This window comes from Pavona decussata, unplaced genomic scaffold (genome assembly GCF_977016875.1).
Source record: "Pavona decussata unplaced genomic scaffold, jaPavDecu1.1 SCAFFOLD_77, whole genome shotgun sequence".
Classification (NCBI taxonomy): domain Eukaryota; kingdom Metazoa; phylum Cnidaria; class Anthozoa; order Scleractinia; family Agariciidae; genus Pavona; species Pavona decussata.
The window spans coordinates 569,545-588,397 of NW_028145495.1; the positions used below are offsets into that span (position 1 = coordinate 569,545).

The following is an 18,853-nucleotide window of genomic DNA, read 5'->3' on the forward strand; positions in this document are numbered from 1 at the left end:
TCCCACGCAGTCGTTTTTAGGGGAATCGTGGGGAGGAGGTAATACGAGTCCCCTAAAATCGCCTGCGTGGGAGGCTAAATTCAGTCATACATCGCATTGAAATTCAATCCAACCTGAAAAACTTCATTGAACTGAAAACAATTAAGATGCCTTAATTCATTTCCCATGTCAGTACAAATGCGCAACTGATGTACCGCAAAAAACAAGTAACATGCGACAATGAATGAAATGGGATTCAAATGCGGCCTCTCGGAAATAGAAACAAGTCTTTCTCATAACTTCAGAATAATTCAGTTAGTATTGCTCCCAGATCTTGTCAATCTACTCAGTTCTTCTTCGTCTCTAAGAAGAGAGTGAGAAGATCTGGGTAACTCCTCGCAGCTCTCCTGGGCCCAGTTGTTCAAAGCCCGTTTAAGATAATCCTGGATTGACGCAAACTTTGACTCGAGTTTAATTGCTAATCGATAAAGATTCTTCCAAAAGATTTTTGACCCTCAAATTTTTACCTAGACCTTTCTTTACCTCTAGCTCGAAATTTCCCTTTAAAACCATTTTTAACGAGCGAGCTGAAAGCCTCGATTAAAATCCAATTGTGAATTAGCGTTAATCGGCTTTCGAACAACCCGGCCGTGGGCCCAGTTGTTCAAAGCCCGATTAAGCTAATCCTGGATTAAAGTGAACTTTGCGCGAGTTTAATTAAAATCAATAAAGATTCTCCCAAAATATTTTTGTCCCTCAGTTTTGCCTTAGACTTTTCTTAACCGTTAGCTTAAAATTAGCCTTTCAAACCGTTTTAAACGAGCGAGATAAAAACCTCGGTTAACTTTTAATCGTGGATTAGCGTTAATCGGCTTTCGAACAACCGGGCCCTGGAGTCCACAGTTCAAAGACCGCTGAATAAGCTAAAGACTTCCCAGCGTAATAGTCGCGTTACCATTAGTTACATTACGTTATCAGTCTGTGTCACCTGCCGTCCCAGACCTCTAGCGTGCCGTTGAAGAAACAGAGGTTACGTGTCGGGTATGGGATAACGGAGGCAGAAGAGCCGAGCCCCTGAGACGAGAATGAGTTTAAATCACTGGCTGATTCTTGAAAGAGAGTGGTATCCTGCGGGGAGATAAAGTCACAGGCTTAGCACACACACACAAACGCGATACACTACTCAGACTGAAAACTAGGAACAAGTCACTAAATTCCTACCTGGTGTTTAGATATAAAATCCAATAGCCGTAGTGTAAGTTTTCGGCTGGAGTGAACGAGCAACTTTAAGCTAGAGAGGAAGAAAAGTTAAAATAAAAAAGGTATTTAGTATTACTGGTTAAATATTGATTAAAAATGTACTCACAAAATCAAGAAAAGAAATTGTCAGTTACCTGTCACCGTGGCATAATCCCTTGGAAGAGATCTACAGAGAAAAATTATTTATTAAAACGAAATTAAGGTTCCTGTGAGCTAACTGAAACTCCTGTGGAAGTCTTATGATAAGACGAAACTGGTCGGAGGACTAAAGAACATTAGCAAAATTAATTGCTGTGTGCTGTTGAGTAGTTTAGGCTAAGCAATTGACGAAAGTGAAGATCACTGAGCAATGAACTTTAAACTCTTTTCGCTGTCACGGTCAATCTAGCTCACAGGTTTTCTGTTTCTAAAGGCACATTCGTGATCGCATGCTGATGGCGTGTGGCGTGTGGGAATGTCAAGACTGCAGGTAGCAGAGCGTTAAATAAAGTATCGTATCGTAAAGTGTCTCTATTCTCATCAATTCTTTTCAACATCGATTTGCAGTGTTTGCCGGCAAACTAGTAATTGACATGTAGACATCTATAAAACACGTGGTTTAATTTTAACACCAGAGAGTAGATTATGGAAAATTATTGCAATCGAACTGGACTTTTAAACGATAGCCTGAAGTTTGTAATGAAAACGCCAGGTTCACACTTCTGTAACAGTGTTTAAAAATATGATAGGGAGAATGGCGACTTGCGGGATGAAATAAAGTGAATGAAGAAGCGTTCTCAAGTTTAATAACGCAGAAAAAAAATCTGAGACCTCAAAACGACATTCGAACCCAGTCCCAGGTGCCTTTTTTCTTTTCTTCTAGTCAGTCGAGTTAAGAACGTTTCTTCATTTTGATTTACGACTGACATTATCGTTTGTTAGGAGTTTGGCCAGCAAGAGCTGCCAACTCTAGTTTGCCCCGTCGAGGAGTCTTTAAAACCAACACATATATGGTTGTCACGAAATGTCACGAAATTTGTTGGCATTGCGTGACGACCTATAAAACTGCAGAATAGTAGACGTAGTGTTTCCCAAGACAGAAACTTAGAGTTACACCACAACAGCAAGAGTAAACTCAGAGAAACTTCCACACAAATCTGCGTACCTTCTGATACACCTGTTTGCTCAAGTCGCCATCAAACAACGGCAAACCATAACAGAGATCCAACGGCAGCCATCTATCAGCGCTATCATCTTCCTTGTCCCCCTTCTTCTCCTTGCCGACCATTACCATATCATCAACAGAGCTACACGACATCGGCTCGGCTCCGTCTTCTTCGTTCTGTTCGTCGCTTGCCGAGTCTGCGCTACTGTCCGCATCGTTGATGACGATTAGCGGCGACAGCGACCGAGGATCGTTTATGGTAGGGGACGGCATCCCGAAGTTTGCCGAGATGGTTCTTCGGCGTGCGTTCCCAGCTTGCTTGCTGACCGAAGGTTTAAGCATGGATATGAAACCACAAGTGTGCTCGAGGTCAAGGCATTTTGTGAGTTTCTGAATGGTGGGGTGTGCTTCCATGTTGTCTTCGGAGAACGGCTGGCCTGTTGAGTTAATTAGCGATAATTAAATTGTGCCGAACATTTCCAGAGATGTTCTTAGGTGCTCTATACATGGAGGAAGGAAGATCCTAGCATTAGGAATATCCTAGCATAAGGAAGATCCTAGAAGGCGAACCAACTTTTCGTTTAGTTTACATGCAGAAATTTCGGTCGGGGTGGTTACCAAGTGGAGAAGGAAAAGAGGGAAAAATTGTCTGCCTTTATAGCAGTTGAGCGCCCGGCTACCGCTGTTTGCTCTTTTTTGTTCCTAGTACTAGGACCTTCCCAGCGAAGGTAGTTTATACGGTGCTAGGATCTTCCTATCTCTCAGCTAGGAAGACCCTAGCGCGAGGTCCAAGGACAACTTTTTGCAATGTAAACTGAATACAGAAAACATATGGCGCCAGGTTGATCCGCCTTCTTGGATCTTCCTAGTGCTAGGATCTTTCTCCCTCCATGAAATAGCCCCTTAATATTTCCGAGAAACACCAAAGATTATCGAAAACGTTTTGGTAAGCGAGGTACCGAGCTGAAGTGGATTTGAAGTGTCGACGTTTTTCTAGAAAATGCAAAAGCTTATCCAAAATTGGAAAAAGTTAAGAGTAAAATACAAGACTCCTTCGTCTTACGAGGCGTGAAAACTTCGTTGCAACACAGGATGCAAGTGAAGAAATTGTGTTGAGCAACATCAGAATAAAACAAAGAATAACCCAACTCAAGTTTGCAGACCTTGCTTGGAGTATGCCGGTGTGGTGCTGACTGAAAAAAATACATCTATCAATGGCAGCCTTGTTTCCCCTTTTCACCCTTGCCTTCAAAATTGAAATCAGTTTAGAGTAAAATACAAGACTCCCTCGTCTTACGAGGTGTGATAATTTCGTTGCAACACAAGATGCAAGTAAAGGAATTGTGTTGAGCAACATCAGAATAAAACAAAGAACAACCCAACTCAAGTTTGCAGCCCTTGCTTGGAGTATGCCTGTGTGTTGCTGACTGAAAAAAATACATCTATCAATGGCAGCCTTGTTTCCTCTTTTCACCCTTGCTTTTCATAATTCTCTTCACTCACCGTATTTACAGTCAAGAGGGAATGGTACATACACCACGTCACCCTCGGTATATACTCCATGAGCCTGTGTTAAAAAATAAAAACGAATGCAAGCAGTACTGAAATATAATGAAAAACTACAACGTCCTCCTTGACAGTTGACAAAATTATTGTTAAAGAAAAGAGAGACTACGCAAGCGACTCTGTCAGCTGCAAAGTTCACCATGGAAGTTTGTAAATTTGTATTGAAAGCACGACTCCATGACACTCCCGCTAAAGCCAATAGTAGTTTCCACAGTTTGGCCCGCGGCCCTTCTCTTCGCCGCTACAAACTTTCCCGCGTTTACCGTCCGTTATGTGTTTCCGCTCACTCACGTTTTCCCGCGCTTATCGACCGTTGAATATGTCTCCCGCGCTTGCCGCCCGTTACATCTTTTCCCGCGCTTGCCGCCCGTTACATCTCTTCCCGCGATTGCCGCCTGTTACATCTTTTCCCGCGCTTGCCGCCCGTTAAATCTCTTCCCGCGCTTGCCGCCCGTTACATCTCTTCCCGAGCTTGCCGCCCGTTACATCTCTTCCCGCGCTTGTCACCCGTTACATCTTTTCCCGCGCTTGCCGTCCGTTACATCTTTTCCCGCGCTCAGTTGCCGCTCGCTGCAAGTTTTGCATCAAGCGTTTATTGGTAAAAAATAAAATAAAATAAAATAAACCCTTGTATGCAGCGCTACTATCGGCTGGTTTGGTTTTGTAACAAACGACATTTAAAAAACCATGTAGAGTTACTGACTCTCCATGCTTTCAACCAAATCTCTGTGTCGGCTCACCTGTACCAGTACTGCAGAGTGAGACAGTGCGTCGTTTAGCGCCAGTAACACGTTTGACACTGGAACAATTCCTGGGTCATGACCCCATGTCGTTATCATCAATCTTTCATAGTTCTAAAAAATAATATTTATTTAACATAAATGAAACGTTCAGTACTTCACGATTTTCTCATACCTTAGCTATCATCCACACGCATGCGTTTTTCTCCAGTTTAACGCTGAGTCATGTGAATGCTCTAAGTAAATTGGCCCATAGAAACACGCAAGTAAAAACGCTTCACAATCATCTAAACTTTCAAGCCATTAGACACCTTGTTCTGTGTTCAAAACTGCTTTCAGTTACCTCAAAAATCTTGGGTAGCCATCTCAGCCGAGTGCCTTTCACCAAAAGAAGCGACGGTGGACCACTTTTCACTTGATCATAAATGAAGAGCTTAAACCACACTGAGTTCACCTCGGGTACCGCTGGACCAAAGTGTGGCGGGCAACAACTCGTCACTGGACGAATCTCGTGACTCAAGGGGGCCATGGATACCAGTAGACTGAAACATACAGAATACCAGAATTTCAAGAAGCTTGAATTTGACTAACATGATACACTATTATCTCGAACTGAGCTCTGTTTCCCTAACTCGGTCACCTTGAAACCCAATAGAGACCACAAGCAACCATAAGGGCAAAAACGTCACTTGAAAAATAAATTCAGTCACGTTATAGGAACTGTTTCACGATTATTCTACCTCAAACTTTTCAGTTCAATGTATTCAAACTATACAGGAACTAAATTGAAGGGAAAAAAGTAACATTCAAGGTTTTTAAAAATAGACATTATTAGGTGGCCAGCATTTAGTAAACAGAAACTCTGCTAGTACCGATAAGTTAGTCATTGGTATGTTTATAATAATGATGATGATAATAATAATAATAATAATAATAATAATAATAATAATAATAATAATAATAATAATAATAATAATAATAATAATAACTACTTAATATATAGCGCTTATCCAGATCTGTTCTAAGCGCTTTACAAAGTTTTAAAAAATCATATCTGTTTAAAATAATTCGAAAAAAGATGAGTCTTAAGTTTACGTTTAAAAAGATTTAAATTCTCACAAGAACGGATGTCGATAGGTAGTTTGTTCCAGAGTTCTGGGGCCGAAACAGCAAAAGCTCTGGAGCCATACGACTTCAGTTTTATTTTAAAAACATGAAATTTCACACCACTCTCGCTCTCTCAAACAACTTTCTGTTTCCCTAACTTGGGACGGGCACCATAGGTTTTTCTCTAGCGAGAGGGGAAGGATCGTCTTTGGTATTGAGGCAATAAGAGACTTTGGACAGAACCGGAAACCGAACAAGTAAGCCTCTGATTTCCCCTGGGATTTCAAAAGTGGGGGGGGGGGGGGGGGGGTTCCTGTTAAATCATGGTCAAGATGTATCAGTCACCTGTAGTTCTTCTGTAGAACTCGGCCACAAGCAGCAGAATCTAAACTGTTAAGACTTTCACATCGCAACAGATCTGTGAAGAAAAATAGAAACATAAACTATGAAGCTCCACCAAACAGAAACCTTGCTAAACTCATCAGTTCTTCGAACGAGGAGCTTGGACACAGGACCATAAACTAATCACTTACCTAAGCCCTTAGCAGGCACCTGATCAGGCTCCACACCAAGGTCCCTGTTGTACCTTAAGAACAAGATCGTGTCCCTCAGGGTGATCGCATGGTCGAAGTACCTCTGTGCTTCTCCCTCTGCCACGCTGTCCACCTTCACATAAAATCAAAATATTATAATAGTTATTTACTATGTAGCCTATGTGTAAGGGTTTGTTTTTTTGTTGGGAAGTTAAAAGGTTAGGAAGACAATCTGCTACTCGCTAGCAAATGCCATCAAAAGGTGCAGAAATATCACAGTTGAGTTGAGTTGTCTTTAATCTTTAATCTTTAATAGAAGTACTTCTAAAATAGTAAAAACTATACCAGGAGGTTTAAGTTTAAACTAAAATCTTTAATATCTTTACAATAATAAGACCCAATTGAATTTAAAAAACACTCTAACCTAATTAGTAATAGGACTAAACGGTTAAATTAATTTTAAAAAACTAGTCTGTATGTACATAATTAAATTATTCATCTAATTAGAAAAACCTTATTTAAAAAAAATAAAAAATAAAAAAAATAAGTGATTGAGCGACAAAAACGTGAACAAATAAGTAAATGATGAATGAATAAATAGATAGATTGATAAATAAACAAATAATTAAAGAAGTAAATAGGTGCATACCTAAAGTAAAAAAAAAAAAAAAAAAAACGGCAGCATCGTTTGTTCAATACTGGCAGGCTAATGTGACTTCTTGTCGCTTCATGAATGGATTTTTCTTCTGCTTCAACAAAACCCACCTTTTCAAGTTCGCCAAGAAAGCTGTCCAGAGATTCATCTGTCAGCTTTCCAACTTCAAACATCGTGACTGCATGGCTTTTCAAACCCTAAAACGAAAAAGTGCAAATTACATCCTTCAGAGTGGACTTGACATAGCAGCCTAAACAAAGAACCAGTATTTGTTACCATAAGGATAAAACATTGTTTAATTTGTTACCCATATTTTAGTGTTTGGGCTCTCGGAATATTAATTGCACTCAACTGCATCTTGCAACACAAGTGGAAGAAGATAAAGACTATCTTGCTATTTACAGGCTCAGCCTACAGTGATACCGTAGGCAGCTGTGGCTATTGAAGAGGTTTGAACGGCTTCAAAAACATTCCTGGAAAAGCGTGTATCAAGAGAAATCATAACAATGATGCTTTTGAGAACACTGGAAATTAGCAAACGAGAAATACAATAAACACCGCATACTAATAAGAAAGAAGGTTTTAAAATCACTGCACGTGATGTTTTATTGACCATTTGATAGGTCAATGCCTTATGAATTATTAATGAGTTTTCAAAGTAATATTTCAAACACGAGAAAGTGTGTTTCATCAACTTCAATCAATCTTACCGGTGACAGATTGCCCATCATAAGAAATGCCGTTAGCGTAGAGTCAAAAAGGAATGCAATTCTTTTAGTTGTTCCTCCAGAAAAACTTTCAGCTACAAAAAAATTATACAACAGCAGAAATGAGTTGTGCCAGTATCTAATCCAAAGGATTTCATGATCCAAATGGCTCATTGGAAAAGGACATAGGAGTATTGCTACTCACTCCTGGATGGTCCATCACATGACACCCAGCAAGAACAGTCTTGGAGTAATACTACTACCCCAGCATGAAGTGACAATGCATTACTCTCCCCTCCCCTCCCCCCCCCCCCTCTGGATGGGATGCTAGTCCATCACAGCAACAAACCGATGAGTGGTGCCAGATCACTCATAGACCTGGATCAGCAAATTACATGTATTTCAAATACAAAATACTGACAGCAGACTGATCCCAACAGCGGAGATGACGAGCTTGATAGAATAAACAACAAAGGCTAGAATAACTGAAATACATTTGTTTTAAAAAACAAATTTTTGCCCGATATTTCGGTTTGCAATACAAACCTTCCTCGGGAACTGAACAAAAAAGCCCCTGACATGAAGTGGCATGCTTGTCTATCACAGGATACCCAGCATGAAAGTGACCAGCCATATTACTGACCACACCTGTCTGGATCAGATGCTAGTCCAAAATCCTAACTATTTTTGACCAAGTTGGGTAACTTTGCAAAAAAAATTCCCCAAAGATGACGTGGTGAGAAGCTGCTTTGTGTTATACCTGGTGTACTAGGTAATTCTCCATTTGTTTCTTGAGATTCATTTGCTGGACTGTCTGATGAAATCACTGAATTGGCCTTCTCAGGGAGGTTATTAAGATCTAGAGTCAACAGGTTTTCTCTGCTCCCATATCTAAGGAAAGAAAAACAAAATAAACTAAAGAAACATATTTACATAGGTCTACCGCTTCCCACTTTTCTCAAAACTTGAAGACCAGTACAAGTAACAAGTATAAAATGATCCAGAGGCTTGTCTTGTGTTTTCAAATCAAAGATTGGTGTACCAAAAGCAACATCTCTGGGGATATCACTAAAAACACTTCCCCCATTTTAGAGATTCCCTGTTATTCATTCCTTGAACCCCATTACTGTTTTCGATGCTACCTGTTACCTTGAGTTGAATGTGCCCAGACAATAAAACTCAAAAAGCTCAATTCTTTAAATCTGTCTAGATTTAAAGAACTAACCATCTACCATCCTGGCCCCAGTTGTTCAAAGAGCGGATAATTTTATCCACTGGATAGGTCACTATGCGGCGAATGAAAGTGTGCAAGAATTTCCCCATAATCCGTATAATTTGTGTATAAAGTAGAAGCGTCTGTCTAATTTAAGTATGGGATTGTGTGAAAAACTTGCCATAAGCTTTGGTTGGAGTACATTTTATCCGCTGGATAGCACCTTATCCACTGGATAAAGTTATCTGCTCTTTGAACAACTGGGACCTGGCCAATTGAGTTAGGGATACTTGGCACTTTTGAAATTTGTTTCCACTTAACTTCTCTCAACATGATTAACACCTTTCCTGAAGTCACTCATTAACGTAATTCCCCACACCCAGTTCAATGTTGAGCTCTAACACTTGAAGATACCACACGCATAAATTCATCTTTGCTCATCAACACTGTAAGGATCAGGGAGCAGTGAAATCATGTGTAGATCAGCCCCACTGAGGCCTCTGCCCCTACATTTTGGCCAGGATTGCAGATTTTAGTCATGATTGCCTTCCAAGGCCCTCCTGAGGGTCTCTGCTTCCAGCCATCTCTGTGACTGGCAACTAGTATATAACTAAAAGTTTGTGTGTCAAGTACAGTACTACAAGACATCTGCAAATAATATTTTTTAAATTATTACACAGGTTCTGAAAATGTTGGACATTTTTAAAATTGTTGATCAAATAAATCAAACTAAGATTTTCAAATAATAATTCACACATTTTCAAAATTGTTGATCAAATAAATCAAACTAAGATTTTCAAATTATAACTTATAGTACTACACAATGTGTAGTTCCTGAAAAATCCATACCACCTACATAGTGGGGGGGGGGGGATTTCTTCTAAACCTCCCTACCCCTTTGGAAATTTAGTGTTATACTTTCCTATAAAAGTTTTATCCTTTGCGGTCCCCTCCTCCCCACCCTCCTGGAATCTCCAATCCCTTCTGTGGGAGCGGAAAGGTATGGATATCTTCTGAACCTACACAATGGGGATCAGTCACAGTAACATGATGTGAATAGAGTAATAACCTTTTACTGGTTAAACTGTTCACTTTTTCTATCCAGGAGTGGTGCAGTTTGGAATCATCCATCTCAACTCCCTTCTTGTGGGCAAAGCCCAGTCTAATATAAACTGAAACAGCATTCTGTAAAAGGAAAGGTAATGACCTGATCAAAATAATTTTTAATTACTACCCCTAAAATATCCACAAAACTATTGTGGAGCAATCCACTTAGCATATAGTTTTCTAAGTTTTCAACCAACCCTTCAATATTTTTATTATTAATTAATAATACATTTTTTTTAGTAATGGTAATAGGTCTGGACTGAGTGGAGTACAATTTACAATTCAAGAAGTAATCAGGCAAGTAATTTCAAATCTAAATTAAGAGCCTGATTACCCTTGAATTGTATGACATGAAGTCCTATTACCAATTAACCCTCTCACTCCCAAGAGTGCCATATGGCACAAAAAGTCATTACGTGCCCAATATTGGGTCAATTTGTATCAAATTTGGACACCAAACAGATCTTGGAGAGATCTGCACAATGGAAGCATACAATCTTACCCCCTCCTACATAAGACATGATTAACCACCCCTCCATTTTTTGTAACTTTTTCCTCTAACACTTTTAAGACCAAGTCACCATTTGACAACCAACTATGTGCTGAGATCTGCAAATTAAGCTATAGTTTAGGGGTATACCCAGTGTATACGAGAAGTGAGATGTATTTTAAGGTTTATATTTTCTTGTTTTAAACACTTTTCATTCTCTTCCGTTACTTCCTTTGTCTTAGCACAAATGATTTATACAATGCCCCAGATAAAACCTTTTAATTGGTGTATTACAGTTAGTGTAGGGGTTCACAGTTGCCGTTTTACAAAAATACGACATTTCCCATGGGAGTGAAAGGGTTAATTGTGCCAATAACAAAATGCAAGAATCTCAGTCTTGGAATATTTATTAACGTAAGAAATAGATTCCAAAGCAAAAAAATGACTGGTTTCAACTTTGGATGTGGAAGCCCGACTGCATGTCTGAATAAAAGTCACTGGACCAGTTAGTTTCCTCCATTTTTCTTTTCCAGTTGAAGTTGGACAGCTTACCTGGTCACAATTTTTTCATTGATTTTGATTGGTTATCATGTGCCATGTAGTGAAATTTCATTGGCTAGTGGCATTTGCTACTTGATTTTCATTGGCTCTTTAACTGTCCGATTTGACCTGTCTGATTACAAGTTTCTAGTAATCGGACAGGTCAAATCGGACAGTTTTGGAGTTACATAGCAAAATTAAGCTATAAATATGGGCTGTTAAGAACCAATCATATTCAAGCATTTTGTTATTGACACAATTAAGTATCAAAAATGTTATTACTACAGTGTCAAAGCAAATTGTGTTGCTAGAGGCAAGAGAGGAAAAATTAAAACATTTCATAAAAATCATGGGTCTTACCTTTACCAGCTGTAAATCAATTTGTAAAACATTTGCAAGCTGAAAATGAAACAGACATGAAAATACATTTTTGACAATGACAGAAAAAGTATGTTGAACAAAAATGGGTACCAGAAATACTTACATTAAAATTACCAGCTTACCTCAGCGATGTTAGTGTGCTCATCTATTGAAACAAATATCTTGTACATCAGAGTTTCAAAATAATCTCCTAAAACTCTGTTCATTACAAAATTCTCTAAGGGAGGAACTGTCAAAAAGAAAAAAAGACAAACTTTTAGTTGACTAGACCTGGATTTTTTGAAAAATACCAAATCATCACTGACAATACAACACAATTATGAGTTTCTCCCATGTGGGTTTTTCAGAACTAATTTACAACAATACTACTTATAACTAAATTTGCTAATTTACAGCTAATTACAACAATGCAATATATAATGAAAATAATGGAAAATTACAACAAGGCAATAAAACAGGTACTATATACAATCAGAAATAACCTTATACATCTTGATAATTTTTTTTTCTGATGGTCCAACTCATCCCAATGTTTTTTTTAGTGTGCTTTGAGTCAAAGACAAATAAACTCCAGAGGCAAGCTGATGGGGGGTGGGAGGGGGGGAGGAGGAAGGGGGGTTACCCTCTTACATAAGCTGTATTGGTACGTGATGCCCCATTTTGGCCTGAAAATGGGTGTGAGTCTTAACCAGTTTGGTCTGAAGTCCAGAACAATGGTATGGGTTTTAGCATGGAATTTACAGGCTGGGTTCAGAAATGTGTATCAAAAATTTAAATATATAATTTAGGTCTAAAATAGGACCAATGTTTCGACAACCAGGTGGCACACCCCTATTAAAACGTTAGACGACTAACTGTCCCCACTCTCCAAGGGTACACAAAGCTAGTAGCTACATGTACAACATATCCAACTGCTTTTGGTACCTTGGTATGATAATAAAATATGATGTGAAAGGACACACATACATGTTTTACTTTAAAGTAGGAAAAATTATTTTCCATCATAATCCTATTTTTCTAATTTTCAAAGAGTTTGCTTACCTACTATATAGTCATCATCAGCGATTGGGACTTCTATGTAAATAAGGCCCTTAGTGTACAAACCTGCCATGACAAATAGTTGAACGAATCAATTGTTGGGCACTGTGACCTTTACTATATTTTTTACATACTAAAGTGTAAAACTCCGACTTGCACCGTCCTCTTCATTCTCTTCATTATGGACACGGCAGTACTGAAAAAAGGGAGCAAGTGATAATTTGGCCTTAGAATCCAATTTCCTTCAAATGAGCACTATTTTCACATGCAGACTGGTTTTCATGTCAGAAACATGGTTCTATATTTATTTTGTAATTTTAAGGCTCAAATTCATATGTTAATTTGTCAAGTTTAAGCCTTTATCTCACAAAATAAAGAAGGAATTATGTTTCTAGTTAACACAATAACCAGTTTTTGGGCCAAAGTACAGTGAAACTGGATGCCCTTTTTCGATCAAACCCTTAAAAAAACATTATGCCATTATACCCTATCAATCCAACAACACATAGTCCATTGCAATAGTAGGAGGACGCCATCTTGTTAATAGTGAGTTTACGCAACAGGACCACTGATGTGGTGGGGCGGCAAATTGTGCTTGTGTGACCAACGTGACGGCCAAGTATTCATGACTCTAGATTGTAACATTCCTATCGCTCGTGGTTTTCAGTTTGTCACAGATAAGAGAACACTAGTTTTAGTCGAAAATCAGCTAAAAATGTGAAGGTACTAAGATGTTATGTTGGTCACACAACGATACTTCACCGTCCCCTTCCCTCAGCTGTCCTGTTGCATAAGTTCACTAATGTCTCCCACGGAATCATGGGAGCAAGATGGCCGCAGGAAATGGAGGAGCTTGAAATCAGCATTGTCTTCGACGAAAGAAAACGTTCAAACCAAGAGTGATATCTTTACAGGCAATGGATTTCAACGTGATATTATCTGCTGGATGGTTTTACATTTATTTATTTATTTATTTATGTTACCGAAATTAAGGAAATTCCTAACACAAGGACAAGTGTGTTCAAAATATGATGAATTTTGAATGCGGTTTCAATAATTTTCACAATAGTGAATTGTGAATAGAAGGTAAAAATAACTGGTTGCCGGCTCCTAACAAGAACAATGCAATACATAACTATTCAAAATAAACTTTCCATCACTGCAACTATGTGAATATGGTTACCTTGTACAACTTTGAGGTCCATGGCTCCAGCTTTTACAGGTCCTTTGTCAATAACAGCATCAATGGCCTGATGCTCAGCATTGGAGCACATCTGAATCAAAATATCATTCAATCAGTTGAGAGTTTGATACTTGGTATCTGTTTTCTTAAACTACTGAGAGTAGGAGCTTATTATACAATAATAAAAATTATTGATAATGAATAAAATATATTATGTTCTGCTGGTACACAATTTAACATTTAGAGTTGAGGAAATTTTTGCTGCGATATGTTTATATTTTTCTGGAGCCTGAAAGACTGCTTAAAGCTTGATACTCCAAGTCAAGTCAAGTCAATTTTATTTCACTCATGCGAATATTTACCGCGATGATTATTTTTTAAACTGGGTCACACATATTAGTATAAAGGATACAGTACATACAGCCTCCTGAGTTTTCCTTCAAGTGATGTCCACAAAACCAGATTCTAGTATCTTTCAGGGGTTCCTTCCAAAATTTTCAACAATCATCCCAGCCACTATTATACATGTATGAGAATTTCTCCTGGGCAAAGGAACTACCAAGAACAAAAACCTCCGTAAATTGCTCATTAATAAACCCAGCCAGCTCTTCTGGACTGTGCATCTTTAATATTAGCCTCAATCAAGTATTTGTGTTCTGTTAGAATTTCAGCTGGTGATAAGATCTCTTTTAGACAGTGAAATTTGCAGGTATCCCTGGAACTCTTAGTAACATCTCTGACAACAAGGCCTCAAAGCTTACCCTGATGTCGTCTTCTGTCACATAACCAATCTGCACCATCCACCACGGTTCTAGCACCTTCAACATTGCAGGCTTATTAGGCAGGAGATCTCTGACAGGCTTCTTTCTGAAGAATTTCTACAAGGCAAAAACCATCGCATGATGAATCAGTAATAATATTGAAAATAAAAACAAAATATTAAATGGAAAAAAAATTATCAGACATTACTTGTAAAATCTGGAATGAATTACCGGAATCTTTCCGTGCAAAAACTAAAGCCTCCTTTAAGAAATGCCTTCAGACCAGATTACTAAAACTTCTTGATCAAGAGGATATTTATGTTGACGTCAACACTCTGATTAAAAACTTCAAATATCAGTGGTATGATTAGCTAATATGAAACTTTCTTAATTTTAATTTAGACAGTCATTATTTTTTACTTAACTTATTACACATTAATTATTGGTATATCTTTAAATTATATTCTGTAAATATATACTAATCAACTGCACTACCCGCCTAGATTAGCCTATGCTATTTGCGGGCTAGTGCATTCTTGCCTTACCTTCGTGAAAAATGTGCTTTAATAAATTGAATTGAATTAAATTGAATTGAATTGAATTTTCACAATGATGTCACGTTACTACAACTACCAGAATTCTCTTCGTTTTTCCTTTCTTATTTAAATTTTGTAATCCCGTGACGTTTAGATAACAGTGCAGTAAACACCCACATTTAAGAACCTACTTTTTTCAAGGTCAGCATGAATAAGTCTTCATATATTCATTGTAAGGTTCTTATATAACAGGTGTCTAAAATGACGAATTTCAGCCTGGAGGTTCTTAATCCACTTGTTCTTTTATGCAGGTGTTTACTGTATTCCTAATTTGCAAGAGAAAACAACAAACTCAAGGATTCTGGTAGTTGTAGCAAATGATGCCATTGTGAAAATGGCCTATATACATGTATGTATGTCAGCATGTACATGTACATTATATTATGTACCTTGGATGATCTGCACGTGTTCATCAATTCAATGTACTGATTTCTACCGATTGCCAACAATCGTAAACCTGTTTAAAGAAAATAAATTCATTGGTTCTGTAATCATAACAAATTCAACTTCCAAATTTAATGGTCTGCAACTCTCTAAGCTGACATTACTGGCAAAGACAAGCACCTCTGAGATGGATACCTCTTTTACATGGGTACCCAGCTATGGTGGGCATCTTTTTTTATATAAGAGGACACAGTAAGAACATGGACACCCCTGTAAGACAGGCACCTGCCTCTAAAACAAGCAACCACTCCCAAGAGTGATGAATATATAATTTCTTGTTACATTGTCAATACATTATCAAGCAGACAGCAAATTCTCAGAACTAACATTAAAAGGAATACATGGCGGTCAGTACGGGGAATTAACACTAAATGGTTTTTAAAGACAGGCACAAGTTTTCCTATAGTGGAAACTCTAAGGAAAACATTTCCCAGACAATTCTCTATGACAAACATCTCTCTCATCTCTTTATTAGTTGGTTGCAGATTACTCATGGAGAAAGATGACTAGAGATCACCTCTTGAAGATGGACAACTCTTTAAGACTACAACAGACAATGCATGTGGGAGGTTTCAAAAGCTGGTACAATATAGATGCTTGTGCCCAAACCATTGACTTTCAGATCTGGCCACAATTGTTCAAAGCTCAGATAACACTAACAGTTGGATAAATCATTATTCAGCGGATAAAATGTACTCCAACCAACACATTCTATCTGCTGATTAGCAACTTATCTGCTGACTAAAGTCATGCGCTCTTTGAACAAATGGGGCCTGATGTTCATTATGCTAACTGTTATTGGCTCTGGCTCTCAATGCTTCCTTAAAATTAGGGAATCAGAACTTCAAGAGAAATCTGAACTCACAGTCAGCTGCAGTGAAGTTAGGCAATGAGTCATAACTCCTTTCATTCGACATGATATTCTCCATAATGCTGCAGTAATATGAGAATGGAGTGATCCTCAAGCCTTTGACTATCACATCTGACAGATGGTATGGGAACAGCTGGCAAAAAAGTGCAATTAGATTTATTAAGATTGACCCCAATAACATTTTACTGTTTTTACAAACAAACTATTACAATCTTTACTCCAAAAAGTGCTGCAGCACCTATTTTGTTTTTTGTTTTTCATATTGTTGAGGTAGTGCTTACTCAGAAGGCAGCATTGTTTTGGAGGAGGCAAATTTTTTACTTTGATACTCTTTACATAAGTACCACATAAGAGATCAAGTGCTTATTCAAGGGAGGGTGCTTAGTCCAAAGAAATATGGCACACAATGAAAGTCATGTCAAGGTCTAAAAGTTACGTCAAGGTCTAAATTATGCAATTCACCCTTTGGCTGCCATGAAATTTTTTAAATAAACTATTTATCTAACCATCTATCTCTCTATCTATATATCAACCTTTCTAGATTTTAACCATTTTGGTCTGAAAATGCGTATTGGAAAATTACATATTTTGGTCTGATTGTGTGGTCAAGATTTGGAAACTGGGCAGCATACCCCTTCCAATAAAAAGCTGTGGATAACCCCCCTCCCCCTCCCCCAATGGATCTAAGAGTCTTATCTATGTAGCTAGGCCAGACTCACCATAAGGTGCTGTTTACTGTACTGTAGCAAATCTTCATAGTACTTTCTCTCATCCCTTCGGACTTGCCGCACTGTGAAAAGGACCAAGTGATAATTGCAGCCTTACAAACGATATGCCTTGATTACATATGCAGTAAAAATGGCGTTGTGGAGTCTCTGCAACTTCCAATTAAAGGTGCAACAAAAAATATATTGTCCTATCATGTTATACAATAAGCTAGGGAAAAATATTCTAATACCATTCAAAGCACAATAATAATATTTTCACACCTGTTAGCTTTTGACTTGATCAATTACACCTTCCATGTTTAAACAGTGACACAATATAAATAATTAACCATTTATAGCTCATTTCAGAATAATATATAACCGGAAAGATGGCTTTAAACCTGCTTTAACTTGCGGATAATATCTATACAGACGGCTTTGTAACTTCGTTAAGGATAACATAATCGGCGACAAAAATACTCTAATATATTAACCTTCTGGTATCGTTTCCTATGAGGAAGTTAACACTACAAGTGAAAGTTTCGACCTTACCTATATTTCCACGATAACGCAGTTGATTTCGTACGCTGTAATCGAAAACACATTTCTCCCACTCCTTTTGGCTGTTACACAATGACTAAGAAAAACATCAAATTGGAGAACAGTCATTCGCTTTTGAATAATGGAAAATTTTCCTGACAATAAGTCAAATTTAGCTTTGAAGGAACCCACATTTATAACTTCCTGCAATTTAAGATTCAGAAGTCACTGTGTCTCGAAAAGTGGTTCTGAAGTCCTAGAGTTTCAAGTATTGAAAGCTGTTGAGTGCTCGTTTCTAATGGAGTTTCATTTTCAGTCAACATGATTCTCTCAAATTTGAACTTAAGTACTCGTGAGGGACAAAATATTAACACAAAGATGTATCGTGAAAGATTAGAAACATCCATTTTGATCTGACCACGTCTAAAAGACCGTAAATATAAACAACATTTTACCTGTTTTATACCGGACGGAAGCTTTGCCCAGGGATAATTGTGGAGGATGTGGAACTCGAGATCTGCACTGAGGGTAGATCTAGCCATTTCATCGTCTAAAACAGCTATAAAATACCCAAGTATGAGACGAAAATTCTCTGCCTTCCATCCTCACATTTTACCTTTTCTCCTCATTTAGTGTGCCGTGTCCACTACTTTTGAAGTTCACCGCTGATCGGGCTTATGTATGGTGGGCTCGCAATGTTCGTTTCTTTACTCTCCGGGGTGGGCAATTTTTTTTTTTACGCCCACTTCAAGATGGCGGACAGTTACCGTGATAGACTGGTAACTAGCAAGTCAAGTAGAGTAACACAACATTACTTCCGGTAAATTCGCGATCGCTTTCGCGTGTTTCCACGGCTTCTCAAGACGTTGTTCTTACCTGTTTTTACACTGAGACACCAGACATCATTAGCGAAATGTAACTTTAATAAGCTGAGATCAATTAAAGTGCGGATAACCTTGTGAAGAATACTTCTCAAATCGCCTCCGAATATTTTTATAGTCTTTAGTGTATCGAGCCCCTTTCTACGGCTAACCCAACCTCTACTACCTTTAAAAAATATGTCTCGAACTTTTATAGTGTCACCATTCCTTGAGAACAGTTCAAAGCTCAGAAGACATTTTTCTGGTGGGCGTAAAACGAAATCGATTTTCATTTTACGCCCACTTTTTGGGCCCGCGGAAACTAACGAAGAAACTGGGCATGAAAAAAGTGCGATCGTTCGTTGGGAAGCTGGTAACTAAGAGATATGTAAGTTTTGGCGGCAAAATTGTTTTCATTTCGCGGTAATTTG

The 18,853-nt window shown here is 38.3% G+C and overlaps 1 protein-coding gene across 1 annotated transcript in view; it reads right to left on the bottom strand.

Annotated features, from left to right (window-relative positions):
• Positions 1-18,200, bottom strand: part of LOC146476398 (protein FAM91A1-like) — a 19,641-nt gene extending 1,441 nt beyond the window's left edge. Inside the window, exons 1-23 of the mRNA XM_085114559.1 lie at positions 18,018-18,200; positions 17,575-17,659; positions 17,035-17,105; positions 16,310-16,448; positions 15,390-15,457; positions 14,405-14,521; positions 13,644-13,734; positions 12,464-12,526; positions 11,545-11,651; positions 11,402-11,440; positions 9,974-10,089; positions 8,452-8,582; positions 7,695-7,786; positions 7,095-7,181; positions 6,330-6,462; positions 6,142-6,214; positions 5,033-5,231; positions 4,690-4,803; positions 3,887-3,950; positions 2,384-2,820; positions 1,374-1,405; positions 1,201-1,270; positions 91-1,107 (exon numbers count right to left, since the gene is read on the bottom strand). Of these exons, the coding sequence (XP_084970685.1) occupies positions 964-1,107; positions 1,201-1,270; positions 1,374-1,405; positions 2,384-2,820; positions 3,887-3,950; positions 4,690-4,803; positions 5,033-5,231; positions 6,142-6,214; positions 6,330-6,462; positions 7,095-7,181; positions 7,695-7,786; positions 8,452-8,582; positions 9,974-10,089; positions 11,402-11,440; positions 11,545-11,651; positions 12,464-12,526; positions 13,644-13,734; positions 14,405-14,521; positions 15,390-15,457; positions 16,310-16,448; positions 17,035-17,105; positions 17,575-17,659; positions 18,018-18,104 (2,559 nt within the window). The 5' untranslated portion in view covers positions 18,105-18,200 and the 3' untranslated portion in view covers positions 91-963. The remainder of the gene's footprint in view (positions 1-90; positions 1,108-1,200; positions 1,271-1,373; positions 1,406-2,383; positions 2,821-3,886; positions 3,951-4,689; positions 4,804-5,032; positions 5,232-6,141; positions 6,215-6,329; positions 6,463-7,094; positions 7,182-7,694; positions 7,787-8,451; positions 8,583-9,973; positions 10,090-11,401; positions 11,441-11,544; positions 11,652-12,463; positions 12,527-13,643; positions 13,735-14,404; positions 14,522-15,389; positions 15,458-16,309; positions 16,449-17,034; positions 17,106-17,574; positions 17,660-18,017) is intronic.
• Between the last annotated feature and the right edge of the window lie 653 nt (positions 18,201-18,853).